The sequence below is a fragment of the Salmo trutta genome, chromosome 2, assembly GCF_901001165.1.
Source record: "Salmo trutta chromosome 2, fSalTru1.1, whole genome shotgun sequence".
NCBI classification, from domain to species: domain Eukaryota; kingdom Metazoa; phylum Chordata; class Actinopteri; order Salmoniformes; family Salmonidae; genus Salmo; species Salmo trutta.
This window is the reverse complement of record NC_042958.1, coordinates 44755076-44779657: the sequence shown is the minus strand read 5'-3', so window position 1 is coordinate 44779657 and position 24582 is coordinate 44755076. Positions and strand designations below refer to the sequence as shown.

The 24582-nt window shown below is 43.3% G+C and overlaps 1 protein-coding gene across 1 annotated transcript in view; it reads right to left on the bottom strand.

Moving 5' to 3' along the window:
• LOC115163111 (serine-rich adhesin for platelets) overlaps positions 1-24582 on the bottom strand; it is a 217806-nt gene that overhangs the window by 85278 nt on the left and 107946 nt on the right. Inside the window, exon 9 of the mRNA XM_029714736.1 lies at positions 12409-13041. Within this exon, the coding sequence (XP_029570596.1) occupies positions 12409-13041 (633 nt within the window). The remainder of the gene's footprint in view (positions 1-12408; positions 13042-24582) is intronic.

Here is a 24582-nt window from a genome sequence, read left to right as displayed (position 1 = left end):
ACTCTGTCTGTCTCACCTCTACCACTCTGTCTGTCTCACCTCTACCACTCTGTCTGTCTCACCGCTACCACTCTGTCTCTGTCTCACCACTACCACTCTGTCTCACCACTACCACTCTGTCTCTGTCTCACCACTACCACTCTGTCTCACCACTACCACTCTGTCTCTGTCTCACCACTACCACTCTGTCTCACCACTACCACTCTGTCTGTCTCACCACTACCACTCTGTCTCACCACTACCACTCTGTCTCTGTCTCACCACTACCACTCTGTCTCTGTCTCACCACTACCACTCTGTCTCTGTCTCACCACTACCACTCTGTCTCACCACTACCACTCTGTCTCTGTCTCACCACTACCACTCTGTCTCTGTCTCACCACTACCACTCTGTCTCACCACTACCACTCTGTCTCTGTCTCACCACTACCACTCTGTCTCTGTCTCACCACTACCACTCTGTCTCTGTCTCACCACTATCACTCTGTCTCACCACTACCACTCTGTCTCTGTCTCACCACTACCACTCTGTCTCACCACTACCACTCTGTCTCTGTGTCACCACTACCGCTCTGTCTCACCACTACCACTCTGTCTCACTTCTACCACTCTGTCTCACCACTACCACTCTGTCTCACCACTACCACTCTGTCTCTGTGTCACCACTACCACTCTGTCTCTGTCTCACCACTACCACTCTGTCTCACCACTACCACTCTGTCTCTGTCTCACCACTACCACTCTGTCTCACCACTACCACTCTGTCTCACTTCTACCACTCTGTCTCTGTCTCACCTATACCACTCTGTCTCACCACTACCACTCTGTCTCTGTCTCACCACTACCACTCTGTCTCTGTCTCACCACTACCACTCTGTCTCTGTGTCACCACTACCACTCTGTCTCACCACTACCACTCTGTCTCACTTCTACCACTCTGTCTCACCACTACCACTCTGTCTCACCACTACCACTCTGTCTCTGTGTCACCTCTACCATTCTGTCTCACCACTACCACTCTGTCTCACTTCTACCACTCTGTCTCACTGCTACCACTCTGTCTCTGTCTCACCACTACCACTCTGTCTCTGTCTCACCACTACCACTCTGTCTCTGTCTCACCACTCTGTCTCTGTCTCACCACTACCACTCTGTCTCACCACTACCACTCTGTCTCACCACTACCACTCTGTCTCAGCTCTACCACTCTGTCTCACCACTACCACTCTGTCTCACCGCTACCACTCTGTCTGTCTCACCACTACCACTCTGTCTCTGTCTCACCACTACCACTCTGTCTCTGTCTCACCTCTACCACTCTGTCTCACCACTACCACTCTGTCTCACCGCTACCACTCTGTCTCACCGCTACCACTCTGTCTCACCGCTACCACTCTGTCTCACCACTACCACTCTGTCTCTGTCTCACCACTACCACTCTGTCTCACCACTACCACTCTGTCTCTGTCTCACCACTCTGTCTCTGTCTCACCACTACCACTCTGTCTCACCACTACCACTCTGTCTCAGCTCTACCACTCTGTCTCACCACTACCACTCTGTCTCTGTCTCACCACTACCACTCTGTCTCACCGCTACCACTCTGTCTCTGTCTCACCACTAACACTCTGTCTCAGCTCTACCACTCTGTCTCACCACTACCACTCTGTCTCTGTCTCACCACTACCACTCTGTCTCTGTCTCACCTCTACCACTCTGTCTCACCGCTACCACTCTGTCTCACCGCTACCACTCTGTCTCACCGCTACTACTCTGTCTCACCACTACCACTCTGTCTCTGTCTCAACCAACCTCAGAGATGATTCAGCCTTTCTATTTGTTATGAGTCTTTCTGTTATAATCATGTTTCCGAGAGAGAGAGAGAGAGAGACACACACACACACACACACACACACACACACACACACACACACTGCCCATTCATTGGATAGAAGCAGTTGGAATACTGGGAAAGTAGACAGTCTGAAATATGAGAAATACTAGTCCATTGTACACTCCTGGGAAAGTAGACAGTCTGAAATATGAGAAATACTCGTCCACTCCTGGGAAAGTAGTGTAGAATGACTGAGACTCCCTGAACTTGCAGTGTCTGGAGTTACAGGAGGAATTTGACAAGTGTCAGGTCAGGCACTGTAGCTCTACCTGAATAAACAAGGATTCAGTTATACAAATCATTCCACTCATCCCAGTCCAGTACAATATTATGGGGGGCAAAACATTTTGTACTAGAAGTGTTCACACAACGAGATATTTTCAAATATGGAGAAAGGAAAATCATACACACATTTAACACGTTACACATATTTATACAATGGGTATAAATATGTGTAACACATCAGCATTGGTTAAATCAGCATTCCAGCCGGTGTCTATTCCACAAGTTACCGCTGGCTAAATCTAATCTAAATCTATGATGTTAAAATGCCTCTTTACTCAGTTCCATCTGACTGAACAATCCACTGTCTCATCAGTGGTGTAAAAAGTATTCAACTGTCATATTTGAGTAAATTTAAAGATACGTTAATAGAAAATGACTCAATTAAAAGTGAAAGTCACCCAGTAAAATACTACTTGAGCAAAAGTCTAAAAGTATCTAAATTAAATGGAATCGCTAAAATGTACTTAAATATCAAAAGTAAAATTATAAACCATTTCAAATTCCTTATATTTGTCATGCCCTGACCTGAGAGTGCCTTTTTTATGTCTCTATTTTGGTTTGGTCAGGGTGTGATTTGGGTGGGCATTCTATGTCCTTTTTCTATGCTTTGTATTTCTTTGTTTTGGCCTGGTATGGCTCTCAATCAGGGACAGCTGTACATCTTTGTCGCTGATTGGGAGTCATACTTAGGCAGCCTGTTTTCCTTTGGGGTTTGTGGGTAGTTGTATTCTGTTTTGTGCTTATCACCTGACAGAACTGTTAGTGTCGTTTCCGTTAATTCTATACGTGTTTCATTTGTTTCTCCTTCTTCAATATTAAAAAAGAAGATGAGTATACACTTCTCTGCTGCGTCTTGGTCCTCCACACACGACACGCGTTACAATATTAAGCAAAGCGTACGGCACAATTTGTATTATTTTTTTTGGGGGGGGGGGGATAGCCAAGGGCACATTCCAACACTCAGACATAATTTACAAACTAAGCATTTGTGTTTAGTGAGTCGGACAGATCAGAGGCTGTAGGGAGGACCAGGGATGTTCTCTTGATAAGTGTGTGAATTAGACCATTTTCCTGTCAAAATGTAACGAGTACTTTTGGGTGTCAGGGAAAATGTATGGAGTAAAAAGTTATTTAGGAATGTATTGAAGTAAAAGTAAAAGTTGTCAAAATATAAATAGTAAAGTAAAGTAAAGTACAGATACCCCCCCAAAAAACTACTTATGTAGTACTTTAAAGTATTTTTACTTAAGTACTTTACACGACTGACATTTTATATACTAGATCTCCACAATAAAAAGCATCTATATATTATCCCACATTTAGTTTAGACTACCAATTGGTTTTCAACAGCGGAGATTTGTATAAACATTCCTGTCTTTCTGTCCGACATTTGTAACATTGTCTCAATATTGAATTTCAATCTCCAGCTGTCCCATAAAAATGAAGGAGTCGGGAGGAGACAGACAGGCAGCTTTTCTCAGCCAATTGAAATCATGAATCCGCATAATTTTTTTATGGATATCTATAAAGAAATGTCAATAGAAAACAGGAAATGCAGCTGGTTTGCTGTCATTTCAGCTTCAGTTTGAAGCAATTGTGTTAGCTGTGTAGTTGGCTAGTTCCTCTGAACGGTGTCCAGTGGTCCTGTTGGTAGAGCATGGCTCTTGCACCACCAGGGTTATAGGTTTGATTCCTGCAACGACCCATGTGTAAAATCTATACACGCTTCGCATGAGATAAAATTCATCTGCTAATTGGCATATCTTAAAGAAATTTTCTATGCCAGGTGAAATCACACTTCATTAGCTCATTGTTGTGGATGTATCACCAAAAAAAAACATCACTGTTATTCTGGCAGCACTGTTTGACTTGACTGTGTTAGCTGAAGTTGGTTAGCTAGCACGCAAGGAATAACAACGTTGCCAGCCATCATGACGACTGGGTTGCGTCCATAGATACAGAACAAAAAGACCGAACGACTGGGTCGCGTCCATAGATACAGAACATAAAGACTGAACGACTGGGTCGCGTCCATAGATACAGAACAAAAAGACTGAACGACTGGGTCGCGTCCATAGATACAGAACAAAAAGACCGAACGACTGGGTCGCGTCTATAGATACAGAACATAAAGACTGAACGACTGGGTCGCGTCTATAGATACAGAACATAAAGACTGAACGACTGGGTCGCGTCCATAGATACAGAACATAAAGACTGAACGACTGGGTCGCGTCCATAGATACAGAACATAAAGACTGAACGACTGGGTCGCGTCCATAGATACAGAACAAAAAGACTGAACGACTGGGTCGCGTCCATAGATACAGAACAAAAAGACTGAATGACTGGGTCGCGTCCATAGATACAGAACATAAAGACTGAACGACTGGGTCGCGTCCATAGATACAGAACATAAAGACTGAACGACTGGGTCGCGTCCATAGATACAGAACATAAAGACTGAACGACTGGGTCGCGTCCATAGATACAGAACATAAAGACTGAACGACTGGGCCGCGTTTCTGTCAACTGAACCGAACGACCAGCCAGCTTGAACGAACGACCAGCCAGCTTGAACGAACGACCAGCCAACTCTAGACTTGTGTCGGAACTACATCTTGTGGAAGGATGAAATAGTATAAAGAAATGCATCAAAATAACATTTTGAGGGTGGCGCAGTGGTCTAAGCTAGCTGTGCCACCAGAGACTCTGGGTTCGAGCCCAGGCTCTGTCGCAGTCGGCCGCGACTGGGAGATCCATGGGGCGGCACACACACGCCCAGCGTTGTCCGGGTTAGGAAGCGTTTTCCCGGAAGGGATGTTCTTGTCCCATCGCGCACCAGCGACTCCCGGGCCGGGCGCAGTGCACGCTGACACGGTCACCAGGTGTACGGTGTTTCCTCCGGTACATTGGTGCGGCTGGCTTCCGGGTTGGATGGGCATTGTGTCAAGAAGCAGTGCGGCTTGGTTGGGTTGTGTTTCGGGGGACGCATGGCTCTCGACCTTCGCCTCTCCTGAGTCCGTACGGGAGTTGCAGCGATGAGACAATTCTGTAACTACTACCGATTGGATACCAGGAAATTGGGGAGAAAAAGGGGGTATAAAAAAAAAAACTACAAAAAATAAATAAATAAATAAAATAAAATATATACAACATTTTGAATGTAAATGTGTAAATCATTATTTGAGTATGTTGGTAACCCGTTGTATAAAAGTGATAATGCCTTTGAAGCCAGCGTTTGGAGGATATATTGGTTTGCCGGCCCGATACGATACAACACCCTTGCCGATATATCCTACAAACACCAGCTTCTCAGGAATGATCACTTAAGTATTCACACAGACGTTCAATAGCAGTGAACCTGATGGGATTGTTGCCTGTCAGTCAACTGTCCAAATCCCAATAGTCTAGTCGTCACTACTAGAAACTCATTCAACTGGAGAGGACCCTCTTTTTACAGTAATGAAGCTAAACACGCTACTGAAGAAAGACAGCAATAGACACAAAGCAGTCTATAGTAAAGCATCAAGATAGGTGTGTGAATGTGCTGGTCAGTTGCCATTAGCGGTCTTCATCAAAGACTTTTAAACACCGAGATATAATGTTGGAATGGTTGACGAGAACCACTTATGTGTTGTGATTAAAATGCTTCACGCTGAATGAGGACCACACACAGACACAAACACACACACACACACACACACACACACACACACACACACACACACACACACACACACACACACACGCACACACACAGACACACACACACACACACACACACACACGCACACACACACACACACACACACACACACACAGACACACACACACACACAAATTACACAACACACACATTCTCTCAAAAAGTAGCAGCAACATCAGCCCATGCACTTCTGCTACCCGCTCAGCAGCTGAGAAAGTCAGGCAGGGCACTGGAAGTTACTTCATTGGCAGTTTTTTTTTTGTGAAAGATTCATAACCCTGGTGTGCATGATGAATGTGGGTCGCCAGATGTTCCCGAGTGGGGCAGCGGTCTATGGCACCGCAGCTCACTGCAAGAGGCATCACTACAGTCCCTGGTTCAAATCTAGGCTGCATCACATCCGGTTGTGATTGGGAGTCCCGTAGGGCGGTGCGTAATTGGCTCAGTGTCGTCCGGGTTTGGCCGGGGTAGGCCGTCATTGTAAATAAGAATTTGTTCTTAACTGACTTGCCTAGTTTAAATAAAGGTTACATTTTTTTTTTTTTTTTTTTATATGTAAATGTGTTAACAGCAGATGAAGAGGGTTGGTTCAAAGGCCATATTTAAACCATGGCCAGGTTGGAGGAAGACCGCCTATGGGTTTCATGGAGATACAGTCCTATAAGATCTGCCCTCGCTGAGGAGTAAAACCTTTTCTTAGATAGAAAGAGTTGAGAAAAATCTGAATTTCCTCACTAAATCCTCTCAGTCTACCAACAGTAAGAGAACTAAAAGGAGAGATAGCTGCAGCTCATTTCAGCCGTCTATTCATCTCTCCAAAGGGCTGATGGGCATAAAACCCTTCTGTTCACCCTTGTCTCTGGCAGTCTGTGTCTGAAGGAGCCAAGAACCTGCTTCTTCTCCCTGTTTATATCCCATAAGACCCTCTAACTGGGTTGCTATCCTGGGACTATGTGTACACAATGTTCAACTTAGAATTACATTTTTTATTTTATTTAGCCTCTTACTGTATTGTTCAGTATATTGTAGTAAACCGTCCGACACGTGATTTTCACAAAACATTCATCTAAATATTTCTCTCATCACCCGAGTGGTAGTTTTAATCAAAGCATTATTTAGTCTCGCTCGTACTCTGTTGTTCTCAGAGTTTATATACCTTCCAACAACTACAGTTAACCCTTTGACTAAGATTAACCTTAGCCCTACTCAGTGGTCTTGTGGTGACTGCCCTGAGATCGGAAGGGTTGGGAGTTCAATCCCAAAGACTGTTAAAATGGGACTGCTGCGTTTCTGCTTGGCACTTAGCGTTACGGATATGGATTGGGGGTAAGGCCCCGTGGTAGACTAGTGTCCTGTCCAGGGAAGTGTACTGGTACATCAAGCTGTCTCACTACAGAAACAGGAGATGGACTAGTGTCCTGTCCAGGGGGTGTACTGTACATCAAGCTGTCTCACTACAGAAACAGGAGGTAGACTAGTGTCCTGTCCAGGGGGTGTACTGTACATCAAGCTGTCTCACTACAGAAACAGGAGATAGACTAGTGTCCTGTCCAGGGGGTGTACTGTACATCAAGCTGTCTCACTATAGTAACAGGAGATAGACTAGTGTCCTGTCCAGGGGGTGTCCTGTACATCACGCTGTCTCCCTACAGAAACAGGAAACAGACTAGCGTCCTGTCCAGTGGGTGTACTGTACATCAAGCTGTCTCACTACAGAAACAGGAGATAGACTAGTGTCCTGTCCAGGGGGTGTACTGTACATCAAGCTGTCTCACTACAGAAACAGGAGATAGACTAGTGTCCTGTCCAGGGGGTGTCCTGTACATCAAGCTGTCTCACTACAGAAACAGGAGATAGACTAGTGTCCTGTCCGGGGGGTATACTGTACATCAAGCTGTCTCACTACAGAAACAGGAGATAGACTAGTGTCCTGTCCAGGGGGTGTCCTGTATCTTTATCTCCTTAGACTCTGTTACCCAGCCATACCTCTTTATCTCCCTAGACTCTGTCACCATGCCATACCTCTTTATATCCCTAGACTCTGTCACCATGCCATACCTCTTTATATCCCTAGACTCTGTCACCATGCCATACCTCTTTATATCCCTAGACTCTGTCACCATGCCATACCTCTTTATATCCCTAGACTCTGTCACCATGCCATACCTCTTTATCTCCCTAGACTCTGTCACCATGCCATACCTCTTTATCTCCCTAGACTCTGTCACTGATATGTGTTTCTCTCCCAAGTCACTGTGTCTCTTCAATTACAATAATTATAGATATGATCCTCCCCTTCACAGCCAATGGCAGGGCTACTCCTTCCTCCTCTCTTCCACAGCCAATAGCAGGGCTCCTTGTTGCTACCCTCTGGGCTCTGCTTCCCTCTCTGCTTCTATTCTATTTACACATCATCATAAATAATAGCTACTGCCGCTGCACCACTCTTCACTAGCCTGCAGTACTATATTCCCTGGGCACTGTTTTCACTGGGAGAAGGGGGTTATTATGAATTTATGTATGCCAAGTTCGTTCAGCTATGCCCCCAGGATACAACTAAAAAAAAACATCTAGAACTATATTCTGTCAAATCTCTAAGATGTAAGACTCTTCTCTAAAACACTGGGCTAGGTATATATTTATATGGGGTTTTCATAGATGTATGAATGCCAAATAGGTAGTCTTACAGTATGCTACGTGACATATGCAAAAAATGTATATAATTGAAAGCCACAATATATAACTTTTTCTGGCGACCTGACAAAATTCAGATAGAAATGTGTGTTATAGATCTGTCATTCTCATTGACAGCAAGTCTAAGACGCAGTAGATCTGTTCTATGTGCTCTATTTCTATGCTTCCATTTCTTAAGTTTTGTTTTCGTGTCTTTTTACTTGTGGTTTTGTACAACAGCTTCAAAAAGCTGAAACACAAAATATACACTGAACAAAAATATAAACGCAACATGCAACAATTTCACTGAATTTACTGAGTAACATATAAAGGAAATCAGACAATTGAAATCAATTCATTAGGCCTTGGTCTATGGATTTCACATGACTGTGAATACAGATGTGCATCTGATGGTCACAGATTCTTTAAGAAAATTGGCCGTCACATGGTATTTTTGTCATTGTAAATAGGAATTGGTTCTTAACTGACTTGCCTAGTTAAATAAAACATTTTAAAAAAAGGTATTTTTGTGTGTTAAAATTGTCATAGATAAAATGCAATTATGCCTGCCCATACCATATCCCAACCACCACCATGGGGCACTCTGTTCACAACGTTGACATCAACAAACCACTCACTCACATGTGGTCTGCGGTTGTGAGATCGGTTGGACGTGCTACCAAATTCTCTAAAAAAGGAACATTCAAATCTCTGGATAGAGCTCTGCTGGACATTCCTGCAGTCAGCTTGCCAATTGCACATTCCTTCAAAACTTGAGACATCTGTGTTATTGTGTTGTGTGACAAAATTGCACATTTTAGTGGCCTTTTTTGTCCTCAGCACAAGGTGCACCTGTGTAATGATCATTAATCAGCCTCTTGATATGGCACACTTGTCAGGTGGATGGATCTTGGCAAAGGAGAAATGCTCACTAAAAAGGATGAAAACTAATTTTTGCACAACATTTGAAAGAAATAAGCTTTTTGTGTATATGGGGTAAAACATTTATAAATGTATTTCAGCTCATAAAAGTTTTTACATTTATATTTTTGTTCAGTGTATTTCACAGCGGTTTAAATAGTACAATGATTCTATGCACATAAACTGAAACTGAATTTTAACAACCAGGAAATGGCGGAGTGATTTATGCATACCCTAGTACATCTTTAATATATAGTAGTGGATGAGACGGACTGATGAGGTAAACTACATGAACAAAAGTATACGGACACCTGCTCATCAAACATCTCATTCCCAAATCATGGGCATTAATATAACAGCCTCCACTCTTCTGAGAAGGATTTTTATGCTCTATGCGCTTCAGCACTCGGCGGTTCCATTCTGTGAGCTTGTGTGACCTACCACTTCACTAAGAGCCGTTGTTGCTCTTAGACATTTCCACTTCACAATAACAGCACTTACAGTTGACTGGGGAAGCTCTAACAGGGCAGAAATGTGATGAACTGACTTGTTGTAAAGGTGGCATCCTAGGACGGTGCCACGTTGAAAGTCACTAAGCTCTTCAGTATGGGTCATTCGACTGCTAATGTTTGTTTATGGAGATTGCATGGCTATGTGCTCAATTTTATGCACCTGTCAGCAACAGGTGTGGCTGAAATAGACAAATCCACATATTTGAAGAGGTGTCCACATACTTTTGTATATACAGTGTATGTCTTAGCTGGGATTGTCTATGCACTCTGCACCATAGAAATATAATGATTTTGCTTCCTGTTTGGCTCCTATAGGTACACTCGCAATGGCTGCCAGTCCACCCATGATGCCATCATCAATTTGAATGGGAAAACACAATCTATGGATTGTGTTTCTACGTTATGCACCACCTAACTGCATAGCGCAGACAGCAGGGTGCAGAGAGAGACAGGCTGTGAATTCTCTGACAGTGTTGATATGACATCATTGGGTCATACCTGCCCTCTGCTGGTGGAATATGAAAGTGCATGATGGAAAAACATGATTACGAGGCATTATGTAAGTCAACTCACACACAATAGCAATTTAGACATCTAGTTTTTAGGCACACACATTTACACACACACACACCTACACACACCTACACACACACACACACACACACACACACACACACACACACACACACACTTGTATCCACGTGGGGGGCTAAAAATGTATTTCCATTCCAAATACTATTGTCCCTAACCTCTAACCTTAAACCTTACCCTAGCCATTACCTTAACCCTAAATGTAACCGTAACCTAATTCTAACCCCTAAGCTTAAAATAGCCTTTTTCCTCACGGGGACCTGGGAAATGTCCCCACGAGGGAGAATTTTCCTTATTTTACTATCCTTGTGAGGATAGTTATAGAAGCACACACACACACACACACACACACACACACACACACACACACACACACACACTACAGCTCTCACTAAGCCTACAACAAACACACACACAACTCTCTCGCTCTCTCACTCTCTCTCTCTCTCTCTCTCTCTCTCGCTCTCTCTCTATCGCTCTCAAGCTCTTTCTCTCTCGCTCTCTCTCTTTCACTCTCTCTGAAATCAACTCAATGACAAACAAATGAGTCAAATTCTAACCTAGCAGGACTGGAGCAGAATGTTCAAATGGAAAAGTTTCCATACATAAATAATCACTGTCAAGTGCACTCAATTGTGCATTGAAATAAATGTGTTCTTAGAGAGAACAATGGGCTCTCTAAGAACACATAAATGTTAAATAAAAAATAAATAAATAAAATACTATACAATTGAGTACCAGCCTTAGAAGTAGAGGTAAAGCTGGCCTTATTCTACTGAAGTGGTTAACTTCTATGGGCACTTGCGGGACACAGCCAGTGAAATATTAGGGCGGAAAATTCAAAAACAACAAAATGTCATAATTCAACTTTCTCAAACATAAAACTATTTTACACCATTTTAAAGATACACTTCTCCTTGATGTAACCACATTGTCCGATTTCAAAAAGGCTTTACAGTGAAAGCAAAACATTAGATTATGTTAGGAGAGTACATAGACAAAAATAATCACACAGCCATTTTCCAAGCAAGCATATATGTCAATAAAACACAGCTCAATGAAGCACTAACCTTTGACGATCTTCATCAGATGACACTCCTAGGACATTATGTTACACAATACATGTATGTTATGTTCCTATACTCTGCCCAGTGACAGGAGAATGCTCAAACCACTTTCTGAAGGCTGTTGACAGCCAATGGAAGCCTTAGGAAGTGCAACGTGACCCACAGAAACTGTAGTTTTAATAGAGAATCAAAAGAAGAACTACAGTTCTCAGACTTTCCACTTCCTGGTTGGATTTTTCTCAGGTTTTTGCCTGCCATATGAGTTCTGTTATACTCACAGACACCAGTCAAACAGTTTTATAAACTTCAGAGTGTTTTCTATCCAAATCTACTAATAATATGCATATTCTAGTTTCTGGGCAAGAGTAGTAACCAGTTTAATTTGGGTACGTTTTTTCATCCGGCTGTGAAAATACTGCCCCCTACACCCCAACAGGTTAAGATGGGACTGGTACTTGAAGCTGGTCTCTGTAATTCAAGTGTGCAAAGCTGTCATCAAGGCAAAGGGTGGCTACTTTGAAGAATCTCAAAATATAAAATATATTTTGATTTGTTTAACACTTTTATGGTTACTACATGATTCCATATGTGTTATTTCATAGTTTTGATGTCTTCACTAAAATTCTACAATGTAGAAAATAGTAAAAAATAAAGAAAAACCCTTGAATAAGTAGGTGTGCAAGTAGGTGAACTTTTGACTGGTACTATAGGTGTATATGACACTGGTCCAATATAGCAACATAGAGGGAACCATACCTGGGTGTAGGGTCAAAGGGTGCAGGGGTGGAGATAGTGTCCTCTTCACGGGGTGGAGGTTGAGGTAGGGAGGCTGGGGGTTCTGCTGAGGCTTCTGTCGGGGGTTCAGAGAATGTAGTGGTGGTGAATGTGGTGTCCCGACTCTCAGAGGGTGGAGGTACAGGTAGAGGCGGGAAAACCGGGGCTGCTGCAAGGGCTTCAGGTGGGGAAGAAGCCGGAGCTGCTGGGGCTTCTGCTGGAGCCTGGGGGGATGCAGGAGGTGGTCTGTTGGGCTCAGTCGACTGGACCTCTGGGGGCAGCCTCTCTTGAGGAATGGTAGGAGGGGTGGGAAAGTCTTCCTGAAGGTAGGTAGGGAGGGCAGGAGGGTACTGGAATACTTGTCCAGGAGATGTGGGAGGAGGAGAGGAGGAGGTGACAGGGGGAGGAGGTGGGGAGGAGGTGACAGGGGGAGGAGGAGGGGAGGAGGTGACACCGGGAGGAGGTGGAGAGGAGGTGACAGGGGGAGGAGGTGGGGAGGAGGTGACACGGGGAGGAGGTGGGGAGGAGGTGACACGGGGAGGAGGTGGGGAGGAGGAGGTGACAGAAGGAGGCTTACTCCTCTCCTCAGTCTGCTCAGCCTCTGTCAGGGAGGACCTGGACAGAACAGGAGGGAGACAAGTGGATTAACAACCTACACACACAAACATAAACATACTTGTTGGCTGTTTGGTGTGGTATAGTATAGTGTGGTATAGTGTGGTATGGAATAGTGTGGTATGGTATGGTATAGTATAGTGTGGTATGGTATAGTGTGGTATGGTATGGTATAGTGTGGTGTGGTATAGTGTGGTATGGTATAGTGTGGTATAGTGTGGTGTGGTATGGTATGGAATAGTGTGGTATAGTGTGGCATGGTGTGGTATAGTATAGTGTGGTGTGGTATAGTGTGGTATGGTATAGTGTGGTATAGTAGAGTGTGGTATAGTAGAGTGTGGTGTGGTATGGTGTGGTATAGTGTGGCATGGTATGGTGTGGTATGGTATGGTATAGTGTGGTATGGTATAGTGTGGTGTGGTATGGTGTGGTGTGGTATAGTGTGGTATGGTATGGTATATTGTGGTGTGGTATGGTGTGGTGTGGTGTGGTATAGTGTGGTATGGTATAGTGTGGTATGGTATGGTATGGTATAGTGTAGTATAGTGTGGTGTGGTGTGGTATGGTGTGGTGTGGTATAGTGTGGTGTGGTATGGTGTGGTATGGTATGGTGTAGTGTGGTATGGTGTGGCATAGTGTGGTATAGTATAGTGTGGTGTGGTATGGTGTGGTATAGTGTGGTGTGGTGTGGTGTGGTATAGTGTGGTGTGGTGTGGTATAGTGTGGTGTGGTGTGGTATGGTGTGGTGTGGTATAGTGTGGTGTGGTGTGGTATGGTGTGGTATAGTGTGGTATGGTATGGTATGGTGTAGCGTGGTATGGTATAGTGTGGTATGGTGTGGTGTGGAATAGTGTGGTATGGTGTGGTATGGTGTGGTGTGGTGTAGTATGGTGTGGTGTGGTATAGTGTGGTATAGTGTGGTGTGGTATAGTGTGGTTTGGTGTGGTGTGGTATAGTGTGGTGTGGTGCGGTAGTGTGTGGTGTGGTGTGGTATGGTATGGTATAGTGTGGTATGGTATGGTATGGTATGGTATAGTGTGGTATGGTATAGCGTGGTATGGTATGGTATGGTGTGGTATAGTGTGGTATAGTGTGGTGTGGTATAGTGTGGTATGGTGTGGTGTGGTATAGTGTGGTGTAGTGTGGTGTGGTGTGGTATGGTTTGGTATAGTGTGGTATGGTATGTTATGGTATAGTGTGGTGTGGTGTGGTATGGTATAGTGTGGTATGGTATAGTGTGGTATGGTGTGGTGTGGAATGGTATGGTATAGTGTGGTATGGTATGGTATAGTGTGGTATGGTATAGTGTGGTATGGTATGGTATGGTATGGTATAGTGTGGTACGGTATAGTGTGGTATGGTATAGTGTGGTATAGTGTGGTATGGTATAGTGTGGTATGGTATAGTGTGGTATTGTATAGTGTGGTTTGGTGTGGTATGGTATGGTATAGTGTGGTGTGGTATGGTATAGTGTGGTATAGTGTGGTATGGTATAGTGTGGTATAGTGTGGTATGGTATAGTGTGGTATGGTATAGTGTGGTACGGTATAGTGTGGTATGGTATGGTATGGTATGGTATAGTGTTGTAAAGTGTGGTATGGTACGGTATAGTGTGGTGTGGTATGGTATGTTGTGGTATAGTGTGGTATGGTATAGTGTGGTGTGGTATGGTATAAATTTTTTTACATTTTAGTCATTTAGCAGATGCTCTTATCCAGAGCGACTTACAGTAGTGAATGCATACATTTCATACAATTTCATACATTTTTTCTGTGCTGTATGTATAGTATGGTATGGTGTGGTGTGGTAGAGTGTGGTATGGTATAGTGTGGATTGGTATGGTATGGTATAGTGTTGTAAAGTGTGGTATGGTATGGTATAGTGTGGTATGGTATAGTGTGGTATGGTATGGTATGGTATGGTATGGTATAGTGTGGTACGGTATAGTGTGGTATGGTATAGTGTGGTATAGTGTGGTATGGTATAGTGTGGTGTGGTATAGTGTGGTATGGTATAGTGTGGTATGGTATAGTGTGGTGTGGAATGGTATGGTATAGTGTGGTATGGTATGGTATAGTGTGGTATGGTATAGTATGGTATAGTGTGGTATGGTATAGTGTGGTATAGTGTGGTATGGTATAGTGTGGTGTGGTATGGTATAGTATGGTATGGTGTGGTGTGGTATAGTGTGGTATGGTATAGTGTGGTGTGGTATAGTGTGGTGTGGTATAGTATGGTATGGTGTGGTATAGTGTGGTATAGTGTGGTGTGGTATGGTATAGTGTGTTGTGGTATGGTATAGTGTGGTATAGTGTGGTATGGTATAGTATGGTATGGTGTGGTATAGTATGGTGTGCTGTGGTATAGTGTGGTATAGTGTGGTATCTTGTGATGTAGTGTGGTGTGGTATAGTGTGGTGTGGTGGGGTGTGGTATGGATTAGTGTGGTAAGGTGTGGTATGGTGTGGTGTGGTATGGTATGGTGTGGTGTGGTGTGGTATGGTGTGGTATAGTGTGGTGTGGTGTTGTATGGTGTGGTGTGGTATGGTGTGGTATGGTATGGATTAGTGTGGTATGGTGTGATGTGGTTTGGTATAGTGTGGTATAGTGTGGTGTGGTGTAGTATAGTGTGGTATAGTGTGGTATGGTGTGGTGTGGTATGGTATGGTATGGTATAGTGTTGTAAAGTGTGGTATGGTATGGTATAGTGTGGTGTGGTATGATATGTTGTGGTATAGTGTGGTATGGTATAGTGTGGTGTGGTATGGTATAGTATGGTATGGTGTGGTGTGGTATAGTGTGGTATGGTATAGTGTGGTGTGGTGTGGTATAGTGTGGTGTGGTATAGTATGGTATGGTGTGGTAGAGTGTGGTATAGTGTGGTGTGGTATGGTATAGTGTGTTGTGGTATGGTATAGTGTGGTATAGTGTGGTATGGTATAGTGTGGTGTGGTATTGTATAGTGTGGTGTGGTATGGTATAGTGTGGTGTGGTATGGTATAGTCTGGTGTTTTATGGTATAGTGCGGTATGGTATGGTGTGGTATGGTATAGTGTGGTATGGTATAGTGTGGTGTGGTATTGTATATTGTGGTGTGGTATAGTGTGGTGTTTTGTGGTATAGTTTGGTATGGTATAGTGTAGTATGGTATAGTGTGGTGTAGTATGGTATAGTGTGGTATGGTATAGTGTGGTATGGTGTGGTATCGTATAGTGTGGTGTGGAATGGTATAGTGTGTTATGGTATAGTGTGGTATAGTGTGGAATAGTGTGGTGTGGTATGGTATAGTGTGGTGTGTTGTGGTTTGGTGTCATGTGGTATGGTGTGGTATGGTATGGATTAGTGTGGTTTGGTGTGGTGTGGTATGGTGTGGTATGGTGTGGTGTGGTGTGGTGTGTATGGTATGGTATGGATTAGTGTGGTGTGGTGTGGTGTGGTATGGTTGTGTGGTATAGTGTGGTGTGGTGTGGTATAGTGTGGTGTGGTGTGGGGTGGTGTTGTATGGTATATTGTGGTGTTGTACAGTGTGGTACGGTGTGGTATAGTGTGGTATGGTACAGTGTGGTATGGTGTGGTACAGTGTGGTATAGTGTGGTGTGGTACAGTGTGGTGTGGTGTGGTATGGTGTGGTAGGGTAGGGTTTAGAGCATTGGGCCAGTAACCGAAAGGTTGCTGGATCGGATCTCAGAGCTGACAAGGTAAAAAAAAATCTGTCATTCTGCCCCTGAACAAAGCCGTCAACCCACTGTTCCCCGGTAGGCCATCACTGTAAATAAGAATTTGTTCTTAATTAACTGACTTGCCTAGTGAAATAAAGATGACATTTTTTTTAAACCAACCATACCCATGAACAGCCAGACTGGAAACTCTTGTCTGGACCACAACTTGACAAATGACCAGCCTCAGTCTAAATACAAACCAGAAAAGAAAAAACAGAAGGTTCCATCCAGACAGTAGACAACGTAACCTGTTTATTGTGCTCGTGTCCAGGCTCTAGTCTGTCAACAGTGGACACCTGGTGGTGAAGAGTGTTCGTTTGGTCCAGATCTAGCCATCAGCCCTTCAGACTTCCCGTTTTATCACAAGGACTAAACTTCAGCTCTAATCTGACAGGCAGCTGTTGTGGTTCTCATCGGGCTAGGGGCTAGGGGTAAATGTCTGATTCCTGTTAGTTAAGAATCTATAAATAGTAATAGACCAACACTCTATATCATAGTCAGATAGACAGCCTCTCTCTCTCTCTCTCTCTCTCTCTCTCTCTCTCTCTCTCTCTCTCTCTCTCTCTCACACACATTCTCACGCTCTTTCTTAGCAACTGTCTGCACAGGACATGCCTGTAAGAGATAGCTCTATCTCTGTCTCTCTCAGTGTTTATCTCTCTTTCTGTGCTACTGTCAGCACATAGCATAGATCTGTGGGATCCCTCTCTCTCTCTTTCTGTGCTACTGTCAGCACATAGCATAGATCTGTGGGATCCCTCTCTCTCTCTCTTTCTGTGCTACTGTCAGCACATAGCATAGATCTGTGGGATCCCTCTCTCTCTCTTTCTGTGCTACTGTCAGCACATAGCATAGATCTGTGGGATCCCTCTCTCTCTCTTTCTGTGCTACTGTCAGCACATAGCATAGATCTGTGGGATCCCTCTCTCTCTCTTTCTGTGCTACTGTCAGCACATAGCATAGATCTGTGGGATCCCTCTCTCTCTCTCTCTTTCTGTGCTACTGTCAGCACATAGCATAGATCTGTGGGATCCCTCTCTCTCTCTCTTTCTGTGCTACTGTCAGCACATAGCATAGATCTGTGGGATCCCTCTCTCTCTCTTTCTGTGCTACTGTCAGCACATAGCATAGATCTGTGGGATCCCTCTCTCTCTCTTTCTGTGCTACTGTCAGCACATAGCATAGATCTGTGGGATCCCTCTCTCTCTCTTTCTGTGCTACTGTCAGCACATAGCATAGATCTGTGGGATCCCTCTCTCTCTCTTTCTGTGCTACTGTCAGCACATAGCATAGATCTGTGGGATCCCTCTCTCTCTCTTTCTGTGCTACTGTCAGCACATGGCATAGATCTGTGGGATTCCTCTCCTCTTCTCTCCAACTGTTAGCACAAAGCATAGTGGGATCCCTCTCTCTCTCTTTTCTTGTCTCTCTCCCTCAGACTGAAAACAGAGTGTCCGTTGGGTTTCTTCTTCCTTCCTCCTACAGAGGCGTAATAATAGATAATGAGGGACTATAGGAAGCTTGCTTCTGAAGGGGCAGAGCTACAGTTAACATCTAACAACATGTATCTCTCTAGGAAACGTCCATGCAGGATTTAAACAAACCAACATGTATTTATAAAACGAGTAAACTTATCACCCTTGAATGTATTACCACTAATTGTCCTTGGCTGAGTCAGTTCTTCTTGTACCAGTCAAGCTACTTGGCCCCGTACAGCCACCATACTAAGGCATACAGTATATAATATGTCAGTAAATGTGACCGACTCTGAACATGCTGCCTGAGAGAGAAAAAAAGTCCACGTCACATCTACCTTCCATACTGAAAGATATGCCATGAAGAAATGGTGGGAGGAGGGAGAGAGAGAGAGAGAGAGAGAGAAAGAGAGAGAACAAACCCAATGTTGATAAACTCCCTTATCTACTGGGTGAAATACCACAGTGTGACATCACAGCAACAAGATGTGTGACCTGTTGCCACAAGAAAAGGTCAACCAGTGAAGAACAAACACCATTGTAAATACAACACATGTTTATGTTTATTTATTTTCCCTTTTGTACTTTAACCATTTGTACATCATTACAACACTGTATATATACATAATATGACATTTGAAATGTCTTATCTTTTGTAACTTCTGTGAGTGTAACGTTTACTGTTCATTTTAATTGTTTATTTCACTTTTGTTTATTATCTATTTCACTTGCTTTGGAAATGTTAACATATGTTTCCCATGCCAATAAAACCCCTTAAATTGAATTGAGAGAGAGAGAGAGCGAGAGAGACACAGAGAGACACATAGAGAGAGAGAGACAGAGGGAGAGAGACACACAGAGAGAGAGAGAGAGAGAGAGAGAGAGAGAGAGAGAGACAGGGAGAGAGAGAGAGAGAGAGAGAGACAGAGAGAGAGAGACAGAGACAGAGAGAAATGTTATGTTATGGTTAGAAGCTGACAGTCACACGGTCCAGTGGTGATGTGTTTTTACGTCTAGCTGACGATAATGGTGATGTAGTCTAGGAAGTCTTTAACATCTGTACATGAGCAACAGTAGAGACATTTACTAACAATAACACAGTGTCAGGGGGCTGTGCTGCTATACTGGCAGTGACGAGAAGCAGACTTTCTGTCAGACTATGTATACTGTACATTCAAACATGAACGTGATGGGTTGTGTGCAAACAGTCAGACAGACAGACAGACAGACAGACAGACAGACAGACAGACAGACAGACAGACAGACAGACAGACAGACAGACAGACAGACAGACAGACAGACAGACAGACAGACAGACAGACAGACAGACAGACAGACAGACAGACAGACAGACAGACAGACAGACAGACAGACAGACAGACAGACAGACAGACAATGTTTAATGACAAACAGACTGCAGAAAATAAAACCTGCTGATAGCAGCTGTGCTGAGCTGAAGTAACTGGTGGTGTGGCAAACGGGGGAAAGAGTAGTGTGGTAAACGGGGGAAAGAGTGGTGTGGTAAACGGGAGAAAGAGTGGTGTGGTAAACGGGGGAAAGAGTGGTGTGGTAAACGGGAGAAAGAGTGGTGTGGTAAACGGGGGAAAGAGTGGTGTGGTAAACGGGGGAAAGAATGGTGTGGTAAACGGGGGAAAGAGTGGTGTGGTAAATGGGGGAAAGAGTGGTGTGGTAAACAGGGGAAAGAGTGGTGTGGTAAACGGGGGAAAGAGTGGTGTGGTAAACGGGGGAAAGAGTGGTGTGGTAAATGGGGGAAAGAGTGGTGTGGTAAACGGGGGAAAGAGTGGTGTGGTAAACGGGGGAAAGAGTGGTGGGGTAAATGGGGAAAACAGTGGTGTGGTAAACGGGGGAAAGAGTGGTGTGGTAAACGGGGGAAAGAGTGGTGTGGTAAACGGGGGAAAGAGTGGTGTGGTAAACGGGGGAAAGAGTGGTGTGGTAAACGGGGGAAAGAGTGGTGTGTTTTCAAAGCTATTAAACAGCAACAGCAGCACTCTGATTCTGTGTGGGGTACGAGGCAGCAGTCACACTGTCATACTACTGTTTACAGTCATACTGACTAGAGGTTTATTAGGCACTTCATCATTATCGTTCAACTCATTTACCTCCTCCAATAGTAAAGCGTTATCGTTCAACTCATTTACCTCCTCCAATAGTAAAGCGTTATCGTTCAACTCATTTACCTCCTCCAATAGTAAAGCGTTATCGTTCAACTCATTTACCTCCTCCAATAGTAAAGCGTTATCGTTCAACTCATTTACCTCCTCCAATAGTAAAGCGTTATCTTTCAACTCATTTACCTCCTCCAATAGTAAAGCGTTATTGTTCAACTCATTTACCTCCTCCAATAGTAAAGCGTTATCGTTCAACTCATTTACCTCCTCCAATAGTAAAGCGTTATTGTTCAACTCATTTACCTCCTCCAATAGTAAAGCGTTATTGTTCAACTCATTTACCTCCTCCAATAGTAAAGCGTTATTGTTCAACTCATTTACCTCCTCCAATAGTAAAGCGTTATCTTTCAACTCATTTACCTCCTCCAATAGTAAAGCGTTATTGTTCAACTCATTTACCTCCTCTAATAGTAAAGCGTTATTGTTCAACTCATTTACCTCCTCCAATAGTAAAGCGTTATTGTTCAACTCATTTACCTCCTCTAATAGTAAAGCGTTATCGTTCAACTCATTTACCTCCTCTAATAGTAAAGCGTTATTGTTCAACTCATTTACCTCCTCTAATAGTAAAGCGTTATCGTTCAACTCATTTACCTCCTCCAATAGTAAAGCGTTATTGTTCAACTCATTTACCTCCTCCAATAGTAAAGCGTTATTGTTCAACTCATTTACCTCCTCTAATAGTAAAGCGTTATCGTTCAACTCATTTACCTCCTCTAATAGTAAAGCGTTATTGTTCAACTCATTTACCTCCTCTAATAGTAAAAGCGTTATCGTTCAACTCATTTACCTCCTCCAATAGTAAAGCGTTATTGTTCAACTCATTTACCTCCTCCAATAGTAAAGCGTTATTGTTCAACTCATTTACCTCCTCTAATAGTAAAGCGTTATTGTTCAACTCATTTACCTCCTCTAATAGTAAAGCGTTATCGTTCAACTCATTTACCTCCTCCAATAGTAAAGCATTATTGTTCAACTCATTTACCTCCTCCAATAGTAAAGCGTTATTGTTCAACTCATTTACCTCCTCTAATAGTAAAGCGTTATTGTTCAACTCATTTACCTCCTCCAATAGTAAAGCGTTATCTTTCAACTCATTTACCTCCTCTAATAGTAAAGCGTTATCTTTCAACTCATTTACCTCCTCCAATAGTAAAGCGTTATCGTTCAACTCATTTACCTCCTCCAATAGTAAAGCGTTATTGTTCAACTCATTTACCTCCTCCAATAGTAAAGCGTTATCGTTCAACTCATTTACCTTCTCTAATAGTAAAGCGTTATTGTTCAACTCATTTACCTCCTCTAATAGTAAAGCGTTATTGTTCAACTCATTTACCTCCTCCAATAGTAAAGCGTTATTGTTCAACTCATTTACCTCCTCCAATAGTAAAGCGTTATTGTTCAACTCATTTACCTCCTCTAATAGTAAAGCGTTATCTTTCAATTCATTTACCTCCTCCAATAGTAAAGCGTTATCGTTCAACTCATTTACCTCCTCTAATAGTAAAGCGTTATCTTTCAACTCATTTACCTCCTCCAATAGTAAAGCGTTATCGTTCAACTCATTTACCTCCTCCAATAGTAAAGCGTTATCGTTCAACTCATTTACCTCCTCCAATAGTAAAGCGTTATTGTTCAACTCATTTACCTCCTCCAATAGTAAAGCGTTATTGTTCAACTCATTTACCTCCTCTAATAGTAAAGCGTTATTGAACATCTTCCTGGCTGGTAAAACGAATGACAACAATTTAGATTATCACTCTCATTCACCATAACTATTATCAATTGCCATGGCAACTCGTCTCTTGGTACTAAACCGTAGGCCGCATCCTTCACCAGTGCTCTCTGAAGTACATCATCATCATCATCACTGATGAAAACACTGGACTGTCACACAGACACTCTGTCATTCAAATAGCAATTTAGACATCTAGTTTTTAGGCACACACATTTACACACACACACACCTACACACACCTACACACACACATACACACACACACACACATACACACACACACACACACACACACACACACACACACACACACACACACACACACACACACACACACACACACACACACACCTGCTATTCAGATCACAGACATGCCGCCATTCGAAGGCTGTTTCTCACGGTGTGTCTAGAACCTCTTACATGGCAGGAGAGGGGGACTTTGAAGTTCAATCCAAACGTTAAACTAACTTGACATTTCAGTTGTTTTGTGGGACACCCAGACTAGAGCCAAGCTATCACTAATGTTTACTATAGCCAGAAAAACCCAGTCCCAAACTGATTATAGAGCCCCCCCCCCAAAAAAAAACACTTCTCATTTAGAAAACAACCTACGTGGTATCGATATGAGTCAGAAACATTTATTCTACTGTCAAAAAAGGGACTACAAAGTGTAAATAGGATAAGTTTGGTCATAAAGTCAGTCTTGTCTTGTGGTCGTGACTCCATCACAACGTAAATTAATGTTTATTTCAATCCTGCCTACATGTCCACAGCTGGCAGCACACAAGTAGTCATCAATTCGGAGTGCAGCTCCAGGTGACCGGATCGTAACGCCTGTAGTAAATTTAGGTTGACTTTGGATATCCCTCTGGGGCTAGTTAGGGACCACCTGTAAATTACACAATGTACATGGGACATTATGTTAAACTTCTAATAGCTCCAAATTTAAATGACTTAAAAACCTCAAACCAACTATACATTGTATAAATTCATTTACAAATACTGAAAGCAAATATTGTCTCATTTTCAATTTGTAATTTATTGACGGTCACTAACTAGTCCCGGAGATAGGCTATCCAAAGTCAAACCAATTTTGTCACGGTCGCAAACCAGACAGCTGAAGCCAATTGGCTAAATCATTTGGCTAACTCTTCCCACCTGTGAACACACACAAGAGACAACCACATCAAACTACACCCCTGAAACGAACTCACGTTTGATATCAATCATGGTCGCTAACATTTTTACGCAGAGAGATAAAGCAATAGAGCGATAGCGACCCCACAGAGCCCCAGGACAGCAACACAATTAGACCCAACCAAATCATGAGTAAAAAACGTAAATAACTTGACATATTGGAAAGATTTAACAAAAAAAACTAGAATACTATTTTGCCCTTAACAGAATGTCACACACTGATCTGTTTCAACTGTCCTTGTGCTTGTCTCCAACCCTTTCAGGTGTCACCCATCTTCCCCATTATCCCCTGGGTACTTATACCCGTGTTCTCTGTTTGTCTGTTGCCAGTTTGTCAAGTCAACCAGCGTTTTTTTTCGCAGCTCCTGCTTTTCCCCAGTCTCTCTTTTCTCGCACTCCTGGTTTTGACATTTTTTATATTTTTACATTTTAATCATTTTATCCAGAGCGACTGCATACATTTCATACATTTTTTTTCTTCCGTACTGGTCCCCCGTGGGAATCGAACCCACAACCCTGGCGTTGCAAACACCATGCTCTACCAACTGAGCCACACGGGACCACACAGGACCATTGCCTGTCCTGACTCTGAGCCTGCCTGACCACTCTGCCTGCCCCTGAGCCTGCCTGCCGTCTGGTGCCTTTGCTCCTACTCTGGATCACCTACCCCTGCCTGCCTTGATCTGTAATTTGCCTGCCCCTGTTGTTGTAATAAACATTGTTACTTCAACACAGTCTGCACTTGGGTCTTACCTGAAACGTGATACAAAGAGTACACAGTGGCAGAATACCTGACCACTGTGACTGACCCACACTTAAGGAAAGCTTTGACTATGTACAGACTCAGTGAGCATAGCCTTGCTATTGAGAAAGGCTGTCGTAGGCAGACCTGACTCTCAAGAGAAGACAGGCTATGTGCACACTGCCCACAAAATGAGGTGGAAACTGAGCTGCACTTCCTAACCTCCTGCCAAATGTATGACCATATTAGAGACACATATTTCCTTCAGATTAAACAGATCGACAAAGAATTTGAAAACAAACCCAATTTTGATAAACTCCCATATCTACAGGGTGAAATACCACAGTGCGCCATCACAGCAGCAAGATTTGTGACCTGTTGTCACAAGAAAATGGCAACCAGTGAAGAACAGACACCATTGTAAATACAACCCATATTTATGTTGATTTATTTTCACAACACTGTATGTACAAACATATGTA